Source organism: Talpa europaea (genome assembly GCF_964194135.1).
Source record: "Talpa europaea genome assembly, chromosome: 4".
Taxonomy (NCBI): domain Eukaryota; kingdom Metazoa; phylum Chordata; class Mammalia; order Eulipotyphla; family Talpidae; genus Talpa; species Talpa europaea.
Window position 1 is genome coordinate 53,182,994 of NC_140070.1, and position 21,125 is coordinate 53,204,118.

At 36.6% G+C, this 21,125-nt stretch overlaps 1 protein-coding gene across 3 annotated transcripts in view; it reads right to left on the minus strand.

Annotated features, from left to right (window-relative positions):
- The window catches only part of XRN1 (5'-3' exoribonuclease 1), a gene marked incomplete at both ends in the record, with an annotated part of 137,329 nt that extends 116,204 nt beyond the window's left edge, over nucleotides 1-21,125 (minus strand). For all 3 annotated transcript variants that reach the window (XM_084232406.1, XM_084232407.1, XM_084232405.1), the window contains 3 exons: nucleotides 855-952; nucleotides 8,160-8,392; nucleotides 21,051-21,125. In XM_084232406.1, coding sequence (XP_084088532.1) covers nucleotides 855-952; nucleotides 8,160-8,392; nucleotides 21,051-21,125 — 406 coding nt within the window. The remainder of the gene's footprint in view (nucleotides 1-854; nucleotides 953-8,159; nucleotides 8,393-21,050) is intronic.

Consider the following 21,125-nt stretch of genomic DNA (forward strand, 5'->3'; position numbering starts at 1 on the left):
AATGTAACTACTAAAGGACTATGCTCCAAATATTTTCTCAAGAGGGCAGAATTTCAACACTAATACAAACCTCGATCTTCTGTTGCCTTAGATTCTGAGGACTTTTTTAAGGCATGCAGCTTCAATTAGATTGGTAATAACAACAGCAGTAACAACCACTATTATTATTACTGTTTACCTGGAAATTTTATTGTTAATTTGGAAACTGAGTCTACAAAGATTTTGGTTTAGGAAAAGTCCAGATGGACAAGAGTGTAAGGCAATACAATATTAAACCACAAACAGGATGAAGCTGGTTAAAAAAATCAAACACTGTATTATTAAGGCACCTAATGAAAGAAAATTATCATAGCAAAGAATTCATGAGGAAGCAATATTTTAAGAAATTTTTCAAAGTAAAGAACTATAATGATGCTAGACAGAGCTCTAAAAAGTATAGGAGATTTTTTAGATATAAAATTAAACATAATACTAATGACTTCACTTCTTGTTAAAGTCACAGAAAATTTAACTGTTGAGAAGCAGAACAGTAAGTGTTCTGGATAGGAAAATGGGTTTCCTATCCTTAACACAAGTTAGTTACATGAACCTGTATGCACCACAATCTTGCTGAATCAATTTTCATACAAATAAATGGTGGGAGGACAGATCCTTCTATGTCTGGAATTCTGTGCATCTGATAGCTGTTCTTATCAACATCTATAAATCTAGCAAACTATCACATGAGAAGACATAATTGGAAAAATATAGCAAATAGAGTTCTAAGGACTACATAAATAAAGGCTAAAAAAGAAAAATATTTTTGAAAAAATTTTACATTTAAAATCTCAGAATTTTTCTCGAGATGAACTTACCTGGTGTAATACAGTTGGAATCAAATCTGGCCTCCGTAGGAAGAGTTTCTCCTTTTTCTATTGCCTTTTTAATTTTGTCTTCTGCTTCTTTTGCTGACCTTAAAGGTTAAGGGGGGGGAAAGTTGCTTGAAATTTCTTGAAAAGGATAAGGGGGAATAAGTAAATTGTTGCTTAGATGTGTTTATAACTAAAATTCTAATTCACCGCTTTAAAAATTCAAAACAATAAAGTTTTAAAACAATTATAATTGATAAAGATGAATCGCAGAAACTGCTCTTAAAGAATTGAGTTTTTTCAGATCAATACTACAAAAGTACAACATTCTAATAGTATAAAAGTGACACAGTGTTACAAATATTATAAAGTATTTTCTATAAAGTACACAGAAAATTGATTTTGCTAACAGTTCAATTTATAGTTTTAAACTTCATTATATATGCTAGTTAATGAAATCAAACAAGAATTGCATTATTAAAGTGAATTCTAAAATATTATGTAAACTATAACCATAAAATTGTAACACATTGTTGTAGTTCTTTCACTATTATTCAAAAAATGAAACGAAAATGCAATAACATAAAGAAATCATTTGCCAATATCACCTCCTTTTTGAGGCCATTGAATTTACTAGCAAGAACATGAGTTCTAGAGTCAGATGTACCAAAGTTTGAATTCAGGCACTCCAATTCCTGTTCAGTTTCTCCTTAATCCATTTGTACTATATTAGTATGCCATGTCATATAAATTAGGATGCTCAGCTTTAAATACATGTCCTATATCCTTGCTACAGTTTTATCTGCTGTGCTTTGTGGAATAGTATTTCTGTGATATTTAACCTCTTTCTAATCCACCTCTTCAATATAACATAAACTCTGAAGATGCCAACTCATTTGTGTCTCTTTAATGGGTTCCCTTCTTCCCTCTTTCTCCTTTTCCTACTTTGATTGAACAAATGATTATTCAATATCACTATGTGACAAGTTCTTGGGCTGTAATCAAAGAGAAATTATTTCTGTTCATATAGAGTATACATTCTAGTAGGGAGACAGGAAATTAAATAGCCATAATATTTGACATAGCTGCACTATAGAGAATGTGTGGGACAGGGACAAGATAACACTATTCAAGTAATCTTGATGAAAGTTAATGGTGGGAGAGATGGAGATAACAGCAGTGAAGATGTAAACAAGTTGGTAGATATGACAAATTTAAAAGACCAGATAAATAGAACTTGCATATCTAGAGGAAGAGAGGAAAATCCAAGATGTTACTCTTGGACTTGGTTGAACAGCTTTTTTGCATGGTGCTGTCATTCAGTGAAACAGGAAACATGCAAGACAATTGTAGGAGAAGATGAATTCAATTCTGCATATGTTCAGTCTGAAATTTATTTGTGCTATCCAAAAAGACACAAGAATTGGGCATTTTCATACATAGGAGAGAGATATCCACCATAAACAACTGCATAAACATGTACTGAGTCATCAGTACAGACAGGAATTAAAATCACTGGGTAAGATTATGAAGGACCCAGGATGAACACTAAGAAATACCAATATTTAAGAAAAACACTGAATGCCAGAGCAGCCAGAGGCCTTCTGACCTACTGTGAGACCCCACCAACTCCCACACAGACTGATAAGACCCTGGACCTGCACCGGGAGGGGTGCCAATGCCACCAGAGGCCTCATGACCTCCTGTAAGACCCCATCAGCACCTGCCCTGATTACTGATACCCTGGATCCAGGCTGGGGGAGGTGCCAAAGTGGCCAGAGAATTTGTCCATTTCTTATAGGTTATTGAATTTATTAGCATATGGGTGTCCATAGTAATCAGAGTTGCCAGCATCAATATTGTCAAAATGGCCATCCTACCCAAAGCAATACACAGGTTCAATGCAATCCTAATAAAAACATCAATGGCATTTTTCAAAGAACTAGAACAAACACTTCTGAAATTCATATGGAATCATAAAAGACCCCAATTAACAAAAGCAAAAAAAGAAAAAGAATGGAGATATTACCCTTCTAACCTTCAAATTATAATACCATAATAATTAAAACAGTCTGGTACTGGAACAAAAACAAGACAACATACCAGTGGAACAAATTGCGAGCCCAGAAATGAATCCCCACCTATATGGACAGATAATCTATGACAAAGGAGTCAAGCACATACACTGGAACAAGGATAACCTCTTCAGTAAATAGTGGTGGGAAAATGGAACAGCTGTATGCAAAAGAATGAAACTAGACGACTCTCTCAAACCTTAAGTACAAATGAATTCAAAATGTATAAAAACTTGGATACTAGACCTAAAATCACAAAATACATAGAAGAAAACATAGGCAAAACATTTACAACATAAGCTTTGGCAATGTCTTTAGGGATTGTCCTCATCAGCAAGGAAAACAAAAGAGAACATAAACCACTGAGACTACATCAAACTGAAAAACTTGTGCATAGTGAAAGAAACAATAACTAAAATGAAAAGACATCCTACTGAATGGGAGAAAATATTTTCACACCATATTTTGACAAGGGACTGATATCTAAGATATACAAAGAACCCATAAAATTTTCTGAAGACAAAACAAATAACCTAATAAAAAAATGGGCAAAAGTAAACACACTTGTCCAAAGAAGACATACAGACTGCAAAACAGGCACATGATTAAATGTATTAGGGAAATGCAAATTAAGACCACAATGAGATATCATCTCACACTTGTGAGAATGGCCCATATTGAAAAGACCAGAAATAACAAATGCTAGTGAGGATATAGAAAAAAGGGAGCTTTCCAACACTGCTGGTGGGAATGCAGAGTGGTCCAACCCTTTTGGAAAGCAGCAAGGACGTGACTTAAAACATTAAAAGTGGATCTGCCATTGACACAGTAAATCCATTCCTAGGCACCTACCCCCAAAATTCAAAAACACTAATTCAAAAGAAAACTTGTGTACTTCCAGGTTTATTGCAGTGTTATTTACTATAGCTAACTTACAGAAACAACCTAAGTGCCTCAAAACAGATGAGTGGATCAAGAAGATCTAGTATATATACACAATGGAATATTTCTTCATGATCAAAAAAGATAATCTCTTGCCATCTGTGGCTATACAGATGGAGCTGGAAGAGAGAACACTAAGTGAAATAGGTCAAAAGGAGAAAGATACATACCAGATGGTATCACTAATATGTGGAATATAGAGAAACTAAACTAGCGGTCAGAAAAAGACAAGCTTAAAAACTAACCCTTGAAAGCTGCCTACAGAACTGAAACACCCAGAGAAGACAGGGGAAAGAGGCAGGGTAAGAACTAAAAGGAAAAGGGCTTCCCTGGTGGCACAAGGGGTTAAGCATCAGCTGCTGCAGCATGAGTTTGATCCCCAGCCAAGGAAGTGACCCACATGGTGCAGCAGACCTCTCCTGTCTTGCCCACTGCTCCCCTCAGCAGTGTGTTTCAGTAGCTCTGACTGTTTTGCTTCCCAACCTGTCTCTGGTGAATTCTCTCACCCTCAACTCCTGCACCTCTGGCCTGTACCCCAGTTCTTGTATGCATAAATAAATCTTTTTTAAAAAGAACTAAAAGGAAAAGCAGAATGTGGTATGGTGGTAGACTTTGGGTTATTTGGTGGTGGGAGCACCATGGTGGCAATACCTGATGGGGGTATCCAGATACTATCTCAATTAAAAACAAATTAAAAAATTAATAATTTTTTAAAAGGAAAACAGTATGGATGTATCTCAGAACATTAAAAATTAATCCACCATAAGATTTAGTAATTTCACTACTAGGTGTCTATCCAAAGAATACAAAACCACTAATTTAAAAGGGATAGATGTACTCCTGTGTTCACTGTAGCACTATTTATAATAGCCAAGCTCTGGAAACAACTTACATGCTGAAAGACATGAGTAGATTAAGTAGTAGGCACATAAATAGATTAAGTAGATTAAGTGTGGTATATACACACAATAGAATATGACTCAGCTGAAGAAAAAAAAAAACCTGTGAGTTGCCAGTTGCAATAGCATTGATGGAACTGGAGGGAATTGTGCTAACCAAAATAAGTCAAATGAGCGATGATTTCTCTCATGAGGAATATAGAGAAACAAACCAAAGGAACAGACAAAACCAAATCAAAACAAACCTTAGAAATCTGACTGCATAACTGAGGCTACCAGAAGGGGAGAGTGGGAGAGTGGGTGGAAAAAAGGTCAGAAGGGGCCCAATGGACTATGGTAGAGGTTTACAGGAGCTTGGTGGCAGGCATGCTGTGTTAACACACAAAAAAGGTGTGATCCTAATCCCTACATTACATGGAGTCATGTATATCATTGTTACCACAAAAAACAAACACACAAACAACCTAATTAAAGAAAAAAAAAAGTAACACCAAGGGAGAGAAAAGACACTAAGAAAGTGCAGCCAAAGAGAGTACGTAGCTACAATTCAGATTAAGTAAAGGAAGTTCAAGAAAAACAATAGTCAACATTGTTAAATTCCAAAGATCAGTGAGGTAATAAGCAATTATTCTTTAGAGTTAGTCAAAAAGAGTCTATTTGTAATTTTGTACAGAAGTTTCAGTGGCATCCTGGGAGGAAAGATGGATGGCTACAGATTTAGACACCAGAAAGATGTGGAAGGATTATAAATACAGATTTTGAATGGAGAAAACAATTGCTGAGAATGAGAAAATGCTGGTTGGGGGATTCAATATTTACAATACGTAGAAAATGTTTGTGGCTATTATGGTGGGTTGATCTCAGCATTTCAACATCCATCTCATTTTCTTTCTAGTTTATCTTCTTTTTTTTTTTTTTTTTTTAAGATTTATTTATTTATTTATTTATACAAGCACTGGGTACAGTCAGAAGTGCGGAAGGGTGAGAGAATTCACCAGAGCCAGAGCGGGGAGCAGAGCAGGCAGAAGGACTGAAGTACACTGCTGAGAGGAGCAGCGGGCGGCAGGAGAGGTCTGCGCGCCATGTGGGACCCTCCTCTGGTGGCTGGGGAGCAGCCGGGGATCAAACCAGCACTGCAGAGGATGCGGGCAGCTTCGCAACCCAGTGCTCAACTGCTGCGCCACCGGGGAGGCCCTCTAGTTTATCTTCTAATGATGGAAAAGTTAGAAAGGCAAAAAAAGAAAAAAAAAATTAAACTCTCAGACATCCCAGCAGCTAGGTTTCTGGATACTTAAACTCTGTCAATTAGATTCCACCACAGAAAGTGTGAAATGTGGAAGGATGGTAAAGTCTGCATGACAGTTGAGACAATGGGATCATAGAATGCATGTGTTTTATTAACAGTATAAGAGAGATAAATACTCCAGGTTTGCAGGTGCTGAGAAGCAAGGTACAGTGTATCCAGTACATATGTAGCAGATGCATTAGAACTCTGGAGCTAACAGAGAGACAGTAGTGGCTTATTCTTAGAGCCTATGATTCTAGTGGTGCTTCTTAATCCCTGGAACACAGTTAAAGTAGGAAGTTCCCAGTGCCTATGGTTTTGGTGGGGTCCTCTGATCAGCTTATCTTTCTATATGTGGTAGTATGTAATTGCAGTAGTGCCTCTTGTAGGTCTGTTTTATGGTATTTTACTGGAAGCCATTTTTTTTTTGTTTGTTGTTTTTTTTAAAGATTCATTTATTTATGCATTCAAGAACTGGGGTACAAGCCAGAGGTGTGGGGATGGTGGTGAGAGGATTCACCAGAAACAGAATGGGGAACAGAACAGGCAGACTGACTAAAATACACTGCTGAGGGGAGCAGTGGGCAAGACAGGAAAGGTCTATTTTGTCATGTGGGTTAGCTCCCTGGCCAGGGATTGAACTCGTGCTGTAGAGGCTGCGGATAGCTTCATAGTACTGTGCTTAAGCCCTTGCACCACCAGGGAGGCCCTGGAAGTCATTTTTGAAGGCTCACCTAGATTTCTATTCTTTTGTTCTACATAATGATTTTTATAAGCATCTATACTTCTCTATATTACACCCTTTTCTGCTGAAAATATCTAGGTTTTTATCACCTGCAACTAATTTCTAACTGATACCTTGGGTTTACACAACCCTTTCTCAATACTACACTTTCTATTCCAGTAGTTCCCAGAAACTACTTTAAAAAAGATCAGGGGAATCTGGTAAAAATAGTTTCCAGGGTCAAATTCTCAGAGATTTGGATTAAGAAAGCTTTGGATTGATACTTGAGAATCTAAATTTCTAAGAGATGTCTCAAGGATTTCATAGTTGTGCTAATTTTTTCAGTATATTTTCACTTCTGATATTAAGTCAGTATTTTTTAACATTCTCTTCCCATTTTCACTTCTTACTCCTGAGTACTCTTCCACCTGCCCTGAAGAATTCCACATTTGATTCATAGTCCTTTCCACTTCTTTACCAGCCATAATAATGAAAAAATTCACTATGCTAATGATCTAGTAAACACAAAGGACCCAGGAGTCTTTCCTTTCTTTTTTTTTTTTAAGATTTATTTATTTATGCATACAAGAACTAGGGTATAAGCCAGAGGTGTGGGGGGTGAGAGGATTTACCAGAGACAGAGTGGGGAGTAGAACAGGCAGACTGACTGAAATACACTGCTGAAGGGAGCAGTGGGGGAGACAGGAGAGGTCTGCTGTGTCATGTGCGTATGTCCCAATCCCCTGCACCGCCAGGGAGGCCCGTCTTTTCTTTTATTCTAACGGCACTCTTAACTTTACTTCTACAATTCATAAATAAGGACACAGCCTGAGTCACTGCTATGTCCAAGAATTTGACCTTAAAATCCTGTCTACAACTTCCTCTGACCCTTTTACTTTTCTTACTATCTAGATTACATACCAAATGCTGATAATACCTTGAATGTTCTAGTTCAGTTCTCTTCCCATACTCCATCAGTCCCCTTCTAAACCCACTCACCATTTCCCAAGGTCTGAGCAGTCAACAAATGTTGAAATTAAATGTCAATGATGTTCTCATTAAAATAATTTTTCAGTTCACTTAAGGCAAACTACCATAGGAACTTTCCTAGTACTAACGTTTAAAATTACCAACAAGAAGTTTAAAAATTTGTGACACAGAGTAACTTCATACAGGCCAACATATGCTCTGAGAAATGACATCTCATCTCGATTGTTTACTTAACTGATTTTTATGTGACATTTTTATAAGTATGAGATATTTCCATTTCTAGTGAAATGTAAGCAGAAACGAAACATTAACTGAGGATGTATTATGTTAATTTCCTTTAAAATGATTTATTTTATTAACTAAATAGCACTGTAAAATAAAACATAAATATTTTACCTAAAACGTCTTCCACGCTGCTGGTTCATTTTTGCTCGAGGAGCCACACCATCAACTGCCATAAAGAACACTTTTCTAGGTTTAATAATGCGAAACAACACCTCCAAGTAGTGAAAAATATCAGTGAAGATTTTATCATCAGAAATTCTGAAGTGAACATCATCATCATTAGGATGGGAGCACTGATGTATAATTCCATTCATATCCAGGTACAAATTATCAAATTCAGGAATCTAAAAAACAAAGAAAAATGTTCAAGATCATTATTATAATCAACAATGGATAACTCAGCAGGCAGGAAGGGCAGCTGATAAAAAAGGGTATAAAGCATTCTTTTAATAATATAAAAACCGAGTAAACAATCACAGTTGAATAAAGAAAGTGAAAGGAAAAGCAGGAGGAACTGATAAGATGGACAGAACCACCTGATTAAATTTATTGTTAGGAAATTACCTACTTAATTAAAATAAGATAAAACAGGAAAACACTACAGTACTTGGTTTCCATCTTTCCTATTATTTGACATTAACGTCTCAAAACTTTAATATCCTCTTTAAATGGGTAACATAATGTCCATTTATATAAAAAAATGTTTTACAGACATTAAAAGGTTTTAAAGATTAAAGCCATTGTATATTTAGTTTCACTGAAACAGTGACAATGATTGGTTATATTAATTTAAAAAGTTTACATTATGCCAAGAAATTTAGGAAACTATGAAACTGACTTATTTTTGATATGTGGATCAAATAGTGTCTAAACTGTGGCTAAGAGGGATCTACTGTTATCAAAAGACCTTCACGGCTCTGGTTCTCATATATTTTTCCTTGCGAGCAAGGAGCAATGAAGGGAAACACAACTGCAACAACGTGTACCAACAAGGTACTGAAATGGGAATAAAAAGTTACAATATCTGTGTAATTTTAGTGTAATTTTACACTCATTCAAATTTGTACTTTAATTCACTTTCAGTGTAATTTTCTGTAACTTTAGAGTAATCAGATTACATGCTAAAATATTTTGAATTTTCAAACATAAAAACATAGTGGGCTTTCCTTATATAAACTTATAAAAATTATCTCTGAAACAATTATTCAAGCTTTATAATATGTACACATAACAACACATTTCCTATTATTGAGGAAAATGGCATTAAAAATTATCAAAGACAGTCTGATTGCACCAAGTAGTTTAGAAGTAATTCAAGGCTAGAACAAGATTTAGTATACAAGAGATATTTCAAATGTGAAAGAAAGGAGCCCATAAAATAAATTTTTATCTCACCTTATAGAAATATTAAGTCCAGATGGATTAGAAATTTTAATGAGCAAAGTTAAACTTTCCATACAAATATTCTGGTAATCTTAAGAGTAGGGAAAGTCAGATCTCATAGCCAAACAAATGGCTGACTTGACTAAAAAAATTTTTTTTTAATTTATAAGGATGGGGAAAAGTATCATAAATGAATTCACTGAAATTGACAACATGCAAATGAGGACAAGGCCAACACTCATAAACCTCTCCTGTCTTGCCTGCTGCTCCCCTCAACAGTGTATTTCACTAGATGCCCCTGTTCTGTTCCCCACTCTGTTTCTGGTGAATCCTCTCACTGCCCCCCACCCCTGCACCGCTGGCCTGTACCCTTGCTCTTGTATGTATAAATAATCTTTTTTTAAAAATTCTCACATGTAAGTAAAGAGCAACTTTTATTTTTTTATTCATTTTTTAATTTTTTTATTATTTTTAAAATAAATTTTATTTTTATATTCCCCATACAATTGCAACCCCCTTATTTTGACCCCAATCCCTCCCCCCCCCAACACCCTACCCCCCATATAGTGTCTCTGATTCATAGTTGTTTGTTAATTTTGATTTTCACTTTCTTATAGTTATTCATTTTCCTGGTCCCTTATTTAAGTTTTCTAGATTCCTGCTATGAGTGAGACCATCCGGTATTTTTCTTTTTCTTTTCTGGCTTATTTCGCTGAGCATGATCCCTTCCAGCGCCATCTATGTTGCGGCAAATTGCATGTGTTTACTTTTTTGAATGCTGAGTAATATTCCATGGTGTATATGTACCACATCTTCTTGATCCAGTCATCTATTTTTAGGCATTTGGGTTGCTTCCAAAGCTTAGCTATTGTAAATAGTGCTGCTATAAACATAGGGGTGCAGGTGCTCTTTGGAATTGATGTTTCTGTGTCCTTTGGGTAAATACCTGGGAATGGAATTGCTGGATCATATGGAAGCTCTATGTTTAGTAGGTCCAGAAATCTCCACACAGCTCTCCATAGTGTTGGACCAGTTTGCACTCCACCAACAGCGCAGGAGAGTTCCTTTTTCTCCACAACCTCGCCAATATTTGTTTTTGCTAGTTTTTTTAATATGTGCCATTCTCACTGGTGTGAGATGGTATCTCTTGGTAGTTTTGATTTGCACTTCCCTGATTACAAGTGATGTTGAACATTTTTCATATGCCTGTTGGCCATTTGCATTTCCTCTTCAGAGAAGTTTCTTTTTAGCTCTTCTGCCCATTTTTTGACTGGATTATTTTCTTTGTTTTTGTTGAGTCTCATCAGCTCTTTGCAGATTTTTGTGATTAGTCCTTTATCATTAGTGTTGAGTGCAAAAATGTTCTCCCAGTTGGTGGGGTTTCTCTTTTTTATTTATTTATTTATTTATTTATTTATTTTTTATTTTTTATTATTTATTTTTTTTAAATAATAAATTTTATTTTTATATTCCCCCATACAATTGCAAACGCCCCATTCTGACCCCAATCCTTCCCCTCCCGCCCCCCACCCCCCAAAAAGTGTCTCTGGTTCATAGTTTTTTGTTGATTTTGATTTTCACTTTCTTATATTCATTTTCCTGGTCCCTTATTTAAGTTTTCTAGATTCCTGCTATGAGTGAGACCATCGGTATTTTTCTTTTTCTTTCTGGCTTATTTCGCTGAGCATGAGCCCTTCCAGCGCCATCCATGTTGCTGCAAATTGCATGTGTTTATCTTTTTTGAATGCTGAGTAATATTCCATGGTATATATGTACCACATCTTCTTGATCCAGTCATCTATTTTTGGGCATTTGGGTTGTTTCCAAAGCTTAGCTATTGTAAACAGTGCTGCTATAAACATAGGGGTGCAGGTGCTCTTTGGAATTGATGTTTCTGTGTCCTTTGGGTAAATACCTAGGAGTGGAATTGCTGGATCATATGGAAGCTCTATGTTTAGTAGGTCCAGAAATCTCCACACAGCTCTCCATAGTGGTTGGACCAGTTTGCACTCCCACCAACAGTGCAGAAGAGTTCCTTTTTCTCCACACCCTCGCCAACATTTGTTGTTGCTAGTTTTTTTAATATGTGCCATTCTCACTAGTGTGAGATGGTATCTCATGGTAGTTTTGATTTGCATTTCCCTGATTACAAGTGATGTTGAACATTTTTTCATATGTCTGTTGGCCATTTGCATTTCCTCTTCAGAGAAGTTTCTTTTTAGCTCTTCTGCCCATTTTTTGACTGGATTATTTTCTTTGTTGTTGCTGAGTCTCATCAGCTCTTTGCAGATTTTTGTGATCAGTCCTTTATCATTAGTGTTGGGTGCAAAAATGTTCTCCCAGTTGGTGGGGTTTCTCTTTGTTTTTGTTATTGTCTCTTTTGCTGTGCAGAAGCTCTTTAATTTATGTAGTCCCAGCTGTTTATCTTTGCCTTCACTATCACTGCTTTGGGTGATGTGTCTGTAAAGATGTCTTTGACGTGCATATCCCGTAGTGTTTCGCCTATATTTCCTTCTATATATTTTATGGTTTCAGGTCTTATGTCTAGTTCTTTAATCCCTTTTGAGTTGATTTTTGTGTATGGTGTGAGGCAGTGGTCAAGCTTCATTCTTTTGCATGTAGCGACCCAGTTTTCCCAGCACCATTTATAGAACAAACTTTCTTTGTTCCAATGCATATTCTTAAGAGCAACTTTTAAAAGCATGGGTAAAGCAAAATTAAAAAAATGCCACACGCACACAAAAATCTAATAAACATTAAAAGATATTCAATATTACAAAATTTCAAATTAAAGCAATTCATAATTTTTCTCATCATGTTAGCAAGGAGTAGAAAAAGACTGATGTGTTACCCAGTATTGGCAAGATCTAGGGGAAATGTGTATTTCATGCTACTAAAGGCAATAATAGACTTTATATTAAACACTTATTAGGTGCAAAGTGTTTATGTTGATTCTCTTAATTTTGATGATTTTAAAAGAGAAATATTTAATTTCCCATTTTATAAAAGAGAAAATCACAAAGCTAGAGAAAAGAAATGGTTTACACCGTCTGTCGAGGACTGGGATATACATTGGTGTAACTAACATGAAAATATATATCAAAATTTGAAAAGTGTATATCTTTGATCTAGCATTTCTTATTTTTTTTTTAAGATTTATTTTATTTATACAAGAGCTGGGGTACAGACCAGATGTGCGGGAGGGTGAGAGGATTCACCAGAGACAGACAGGGAGGGGAACAGAACAGGCAGATTTACTGAAATAAACTGCTGAGGGGAGCAGGTCTGCTGTGCCAGGTCTGCTGTGCCAGGTCTGCTGTGCCATGTGGGGTAGCTCCCTGGCCAGGGATTGAATTCATGTGGCAGCGGCTGGCAATTGTTTGGTAGCACTGAGACTTTAACTCCAGTGCCACCAGGTAGGTCCTGACCTAGGATTTCTACTATTGGAACTCTGTCCTAGGAAACAATCAGAAATGTATGCAAAGACCTAAGTACAAGAATAGTCATGGCAGACATGACAAAAAATGTAAACAACTTAAATACCTAATAAGAGAAAGCTGATGTTTGTACAATCATACAATGGAATGTTACACAACAATTGTAAAACATTATACAGATTCATATTTGACATGTGATAATATGTATAATATATATGGTAAAGTGACAAAAGTAAGTTATAAAACATCAGGTATATTATTATCTCATTTATTGAAAGTATCTACATGTATAGCTGCATAAAAAAGGCAGTATATAGAAACAAGTTGTTACTAGTGGTTAACCCTACATGAGGGAATTTCAACTACTTTTTACTTTTCTTCAGATTCTGTAACAGTTTTCACATCTTTCTGTAGTTATTGAATTTTTATATAATGAGCACATATCACTTGCATAATCTGAAAAAACATATAATTTTCCTTTTAAAAAGAAATTTTAAATTTTGTTCTTAGGCTTCAGATTAGTAAGAAAGATAAAATGATTAAGTGATCATTAGTCAATGTGGTGAACAAAATGAAAACACACAGCGGAATCTTGCTTCTTTACCAAAAAGATAATACTGAGTTAAAACACCTCTAATGTAGAAATTGCACTGTTATCTTATACTTTTCCCTCTTCCTCAAACCCTTAACTAGCCACACAGGTGTTTTTAATTTAACATGCAAAATTTCTAGAAATTTACCCTCCTATCCATTCCCACAATCTCATCTTTTTCTCTGAGATTTCTCACCTAGTTCAAGCCTTTAGTTTCCCAACTGGACTCCTTATTTCCACTTTTCTCTTCTCAAAACTCAAACCATTTTTCTAAAACATACCCTTATCATATTGCTTTCTTAAACTCATGATACACCAAATCCTTCATGCCATAAAAGGTTCAATATGATTTAGCTATTCTCCTTCCCACAATTCCTATTTTTTCCTCTTTTCACATATACTGAAAGCTAATTAAGTTATGTGGAAAGCCCCAAATGTGCTAGGGGTAGTCTCAAACTTCTGTGACTTTACAAATGCTGTTCCTACTTCCTGAAATATTTTTCTTTCATTTTTGCACTTCCTCCCTCTGACTTGGTAGATTTTGACCGAACTTTCAAGACCTAGTTAAGTATCTTTGGAAGCTTTTTCTTACCCAATGGAATGTGATGTTCCTTTCTTTATGTCTTATTTGTTCATTGCTCTTAATAAATGCAGAATGCTGGGCACATATTAGGTGTTCTATTTTTTGTTGAGTGCTAAGTGGAACCATTAGTTTGTTCTTTTTGCTAAACTGTTCCTTGAAGAGTTCCTCTGACTTGGTCATGTTTAGAACTCTTGGTTCAATGCCTGACACAAAGTAGCACATCAAAAATGTTTAATGAATAAATTAATAAGCAAATGAAACTCTTTATTGAGTATTACAGCACAGGTAGTCTATACCACTTAGTTGGAATATGCATTCATACTACTTTAAATTGTAGTTAAATATTAACATTTCAATATCTAAATTTCCCAAATTGGAATATGCATTCATACTACTTTAAATTGTAGTTAAATACTACCATTTCAATATCTAAATTTCCCAAAACAATAGTTCCTTTTTGTTAGTATAACTTTGTGTCCTATTTAGTGTTGAGGCAAAATGCCACTTCCATAAAGATAATATATTATTGACTGACTGTCTAAGTGAGCTGTTAAGTCTTTAGTAGCTTCCTTGGTATGACAAAAATTTCTAGGCTCATCTACCATACTGTTGACTCTGAGCTGTAATCAGTTATTTCTCTAAGAAATCTTTTTTTTTCCCAGTTGGTGGGGTTTCTCTTTGTTTTTGTTATTGTCCCTTTTGTTGTGCAGAAGCTCTTTAATTTGATGTAGTCCCAGCTGTTTATCTTTGCCTTCACTATCACTGCTTTGGGTGATGTGTCTGTAAAGATGTCTTTGATGTGCAAATCACGTAGTGTTTCGCCTATATTTCCTTCTATATATTTTATGGTTTCAGGTCTTATGTCTAGTTCATCTTACACCAGTGAGAATGGCACATATTAAAAAAACCAGCAACAACAAATGTTGGCGAGGGTGTGGAGAAAAAGGAACTCTTCTGCACTGTTGGTGGGAGTGCAAACTGGTCCAACCACTATGGAGAGCTGTGTGGAGATTTCTGGACCTACTAAACATAGAGCTTCCATATGATCCAGCAATTCCACTCCTAGGTATTTACCCAAAGGACACAGAAACATCAATTCCAAAGAGCACCTGCACCCCTATGTTTATAGCAGCACTGTTTACAATAGCTAAGCTTTGGAAACAACCCAAATGCCCAAAAATAGATGACTGGATCAAGAAGATGTGGTACATATATACCATGGAATATTACTCAGCATTCAAAAAAGATAAACACATGCAATTTGCAGCAACATGGATGGCGCTGGAAGGGATCATGCTCAGCGAAATAAGCCAGAAAGAAAAAGAAAAATACCAGATGGTCTCACTCATAGCAGGAATCTAGAAAACTTAAATAAGGGACCAGGAAAATGAATAACTATAAGAAAGTGGAAATCAAAATCAACAAAAAACTATGAACCAGAGACACTTTTAGGGGGGCGGGGGCGGGAGGGGAGGGATTGGGGTCAGAATGGGGGGGGCTGCAATTGTATGGGGAATATAAAAATAAAATTTATTATTTAAAAAAAAAGAAATTGTATGGGGAATATAAAAATAAAATTTATTATTTAAAAAAAAAAAGAAATCTTTTTTTTTAATTTATTTATACAAGAACCGGGGTACAGGCCAGATGTGTGGGAGGGTAAGAGGATTCACAGAGACAGAGCAGGGAACAGAACATGCAGACTGATTAAAATGCATTGCTGAGGGGACCAAGGGGTGAGACAGGAGAGGTCTGCCACGCCATGTGGGTATCTCCACGGCCGGCTGGGATTGAATCTACACTGCAAGGGCTGCGGACAGCTTCACAGTGCTGTGCTCAACTGCCTGCGCCACCAGGGAGGCCCTCTCTAAGAAACCTTTATTTCTTTTCATGAATAATGGTATTTTAAGACCGTAACCTAGGCACTAAAGATACATACTATTACTGGATAGTCATTGTTTCCAGGGCTTATGCGTGAACGGAGGGATATAGTAAGAAAATACATGCATATGTGTGTATGCTTCATTAGCTCATATTGATACCTTCTATTCAAATTTAAGAAAATAGAATTTTTACTTGACATTTTCTCTGTTGCATCTGGAACACCTTTCTTTACACCAAGAATCTTGATTATCAAAAACAAAAGATTAGATGACAGAATTAAAACACTCCATAAAATACTTCATACTTAGGTATTTACCATATCACACATGGATTTCAGAAAAACAATCACCACCAATGAATACTGATAACAAAATTTTTGCAAAAGCCTTCCCTAGTTTTCAACTACATGACATGCACTTCAAAGACATCTTTACAGACACATCACCCAAAGCAGTGATAGTGAAGGCAAAGATAAACAGCTGGGACTACATCAAATTAAAGAGCTTCTGCACAGCAAAAGAGACAATAACAAAAACAAAGAGAAATCCCACCGACTGGGAGAACATTTTTGCACACAACACTAATGATAAAGGACTGATCACAAAAATCTACAAAGAACTGAAGAGACTCAACAAAAACAAGGAAAATAACCCAGTCAAAAAATAGGTAGAAGAGCTAAAAAGAAACTACTCTGAAGAGGAAATGCAAATGTTCAACAGGCATATGAAAAAATGTTCAACATCACTTGTAATCAGGGAATGCAAATCAAAACTACCAGGAGATACCATCTCACACCAGGGAGAATGGCACATATTAAAAAAACTAGCAACAACAAATGTTGGCGAGGTTGTGGAGAAAAAGGAACTCTTCTGCACTGTTGGTGGGAGTGCAAACTGGTCCAACCACTATGGAGAGCTGTGTGGAGATTCCTCAGCCTGCTAAAGATGGAGCTTCCATATGATCCAGCAATTCCACTCCTAGGTATTTACCCAAAGGACACAGAAACATTAATTCTAAAGGGCACCGGCACCCCTATGTTTATAGCAGCACTGTTTACAATAGCTAAGCTTTGGAAACAACCCAAATGCCCAAAAATAGATGATTGGATAAAGAAGATGTGGTACATATACACAATGGAATACTACTCAGCAATCAAAAAAGATAAACACATGCAGTTTGCAGCAACACAGATGGAGCTAGAAGGGATCATGCTCAGCGAACTAAGTCAGAAAGAAAAAGAAAAATACTGGATGGTCTCATGCATAACAAGAATTTAGAAAACCTAAATAAGGGACCAGGAAAAAGACTAATTAATACAAAGTAAAAATCAAAATCAACAAGCAACTATAAACTAGAGACACACTATGGGGGGGGGGCAGGGGAAGGATTAGGGTCAAAATAAGGGGGAGTGCAATTGTATGGGGAATATAACCAAAATGAAAAAGCATACATTGTACAAAAATGAAAAATGATGTAAGAATTATATAAAATATTAAAAAAAAGCCTTCCCTAGTTTTCAATCTTGTTTATCGTTGCACTGTGTATACATCATTAGAGCATACTGCCAATATTAACTACATTTTCTCCCTCTTAACTCCTGTTTTCTTCGTATAGAAATATATTTAAAGTTCACCACAGTCTTATGTTGAAATCTCCCTTTCATTTTGAGTGTTTGGAGCTCATTTTCTACTGGATTCCTTAAGGAAATGATCAAAGGAACATTATTCCCTGAATTGTGGTACACTAAATTGTGGTACACTAATCCTTTACACTCAAAAGTCATCTGGCTATTTAACATTACTCCATATTCTTCTGACATAAAGCAACTGCGGTCAAAAACTATGATGGGAACCTAATTTTCTTTCTCTTATATCAATAAGTCATATGTTGCTTTCTTCTAGGTGACCAAAGTATTTTTTTTTCTTTTCTTTAAAGCCCAGTAATTTTACTAGGCATATGTGTTGGTATTTGTCATCTTTATCGATATTCTTAGGCACATGGTATACAGGTTTCCCAGGGTATGCAAAAGTAGAATGGTCTTATTTGGTATGATTTGGTAAGTGATTTTGGGGGGTTGGAAATGCTAAAAAATTTTCCATACAAATTAATGCTAAAAGTACTCCTAAATCTAAAATATAATCCATTAAATCATATCAAACAACATTCTATGTTTGTATAGTGGGGAATCCTATATTCTTCTGACATATAATTTCAAATTTTTTTTCCGAGATTTTGTCACCTTATTCCTGAGTTTTCATAATTGATACATATTGTTCTTTCATGTGATATCATTTTCTTGTACATTTTAGCTCATTCTGAAATATAGTGTGTAAGCTTAGTGTGTACATTTTTACTACAAGCTTTTTTTTTGTCTGTAGGGATTCTAGTTTGTTTCATTTTTTTAAAACTTTGTATGCTATTTAACCTCAATCTTTTTCTGTTGTTCACTTTTATGTAAATTTAATTGTCCTGAACTTTCAGTATGAGGAAAGGTTCAAGAAAGCTTTAACTTAATAAAACTCCCTCTTCCGTTTTGGGGTAGTGTTAAAAAATGTGAGCTTTATTTTTCAAGATTTTGTGATTCTGTAACCTTCCCCACTTTTATCTATATCTTCTTTTCTTCTCTAGCATCTCTTTTCTGATAAAATTTTATTTCACTCTGATCAATTTCTCCACAGGGTTATGGTGCCGTGGCAAGTCAGTTTGAAGAGGTCATAGGAAGCAGATTGCTGCTGCATTTTTAAACCCCTCAATCATAGATATTGGGGTTTTTTTCCTTTAAAGATTTATTCATTTACGCACAGAAGAGCTGGGGTACAGGCCAGAGATGCAGGGGAGTAAGAGGATTCACCAGAGACAGAGTGGGTAGCAGAACACAGGCAGACTGACTGAAATACACTTCTGAGGGGAGCAGGGGGCCAGTCATGAGAGGTCTGCTGTGCCATCAATCACAGGTATTGTTATTTAATTAGCCCATATAGTCTTTTAGTGAATATTATAGAGTTCTTCTGTTCAGCAAATGTTGCTCATCTTCTTTATTCTTCACCTTGCAAAGATTTGAGCTCTTAGTAGTTTGCTTCGCCTACTTGTATTTTGGGGTTCATGGAGTATCCTGTTACACAGTTCTGTTTGTTCTATGGATTGTTTTATGGATTTTAAATTTTGCTACCTAGTTGCTCTGTTTTTTATGTCAGGATACAGATATCAAAAACTATGATACTGTCACTACTGCCACTTTCCCAGAACCCATCAGGACTAGCTTTTGAATCATTGTGACTTACTTAGATACTGCTATTTTAAAGTAAGAGAGTAGTTGCTAACCTTTTATAGCATGTTTATTTTGGCTAACTACACTAACCAAACATTTTTGAATGACATCCTTTTGATCAAACAGGTTTTAAATCTATCCTCAGTGTTCACATCATAAAATTGTCTTAAAGGGATTTTTGTTCAGCAACAAAATTCCTTAAGTTGGGGAGACACCAAGACACTTTCATCAAACAAAATTATGTGCTAATAAAGAGCAGAGTAGGGCCTCCCCGGTGGGGCAGCGGTTGAGCGCTGGGTTGCGGCACAGCCTCTGCAGCACCGGTTCAATTCCCGGCTGCTCCCTGGCCACCGGAGGAGGGTCCCACATGGCGCGCAGACCTCTCCTGCCGCCCGCTGCTCCCCTCAGCAGTGTACTTCGGTCCTTCTGCCTGCTCTGCTCCCCACTCTGGTGAATTCTCTCACCCTCCCGCGCTTCTGACTGTACACAGTGCTTGTATAAATGAATAAATAAATAAATCTTGGTGGAAAAAAAAAGAGCAGAGTAAAAATTTATTGAACAAATATGTATTATCAAGTCAGTCTCAATAATGACATTTTTTTCATTTTAGAGATAAAGTGACTGATGCAAGACAGGTATTCAAATGTTTGTTGAATAAATGATAACAAAAAAAAAAAAAAAAAGAGGCCAGTCATTTGTCTCCATTTCCATAAGGTTCTAGGTACCTTTTTAATCACTTCTCTGTAAAGAAATGTTTCTCTAAATCTAGTGCGATCCACATTTCAAGTAAATTAAAGATAAACTGTCATTTTGGGGTTTTTTGGTAAGCTTTTCCTTTTATACTAAATCTGATTGATTTAGTATAAAGAACAAAGAATCCTTTCTGGAAGATTAACCCTTCATGCTTACAGTACTTTTTTAAAAGATCAAGCCATAATTTAATAGATAGCATGGTGCTTGCCGGATATTTCTCCCACGATTAATGTCCTACTATCCATTATAACTAATTCAATTACTTGTACAAAATGCAAAACTGATTTTTCTGTAAAAAATGGAAGAGATGGACCGAAATCATTAAACGTGACAAACACTAACATATCATATAAAGCAGTTTACCTAATAGATGGATGCATTTTTGGAATCCACATATAAACGCTGCCCTGGGGTGATTTATACATTTGTTATTATGGCTAGTATTGGTGCTTTCACAATTAATTTTTCTCACCCACTAACACTATGAAATCTCCAAATTACACCCCGCCCCTCGCCCAGTCCAAGTATTTTTTTTTGTTTGTTTGTTTCTTTTGGAATACAAGAGATAAAAGGCACAGAGTAACAAAAGGTATCACAAATATGAATCATCATTCACGTCAGAAAGCCTAGGCGTTGGGGGTGGGGTGTGATGTAGATCTTGATACAGGAAAGCAAACAAGGTGATTCAACTGCAGAAGCGGTTATTGTTTTGTACTTGAGTCTGGTGCTCTGGACGGGCACAGAGTCCCTACGAGGGCACCCGCGAATCCGAGGGACAAGTCAACCTGCAGGTCCCTGGGAAGAGAAGGGGAGCGCGCACTAACGCGCACCAACTCGCGCTTAATTTCCGAGGGGCCGGGGCCCTGCCGGGGTAGGAGAGCTGTCAGAGCTGCCGCGAGCCCACAGACACGCAGCCTGCGTTCGTCTTCTCGTTCAGATCAAGCGGGTGTCCTCAAACCTTCTGTTCCCCTTTCTTGGCCACTCACCAGCCAGAGGCCGAGCAAAAACTCGGAGGCAGGAGAGCTCGAGTCCCGCGGTTGGCGAGAGGGCCGTGGGGCCCCGAGTCCTCGGCCTTCCGAGCGGCTGCCCCTGCATCACTCACCTGATGCTCTTTCACCACTTCGCTGAGGCAGGGATAGCGCTCCGAGATCCATCGGTAAAACTTGGGGACTCCCAT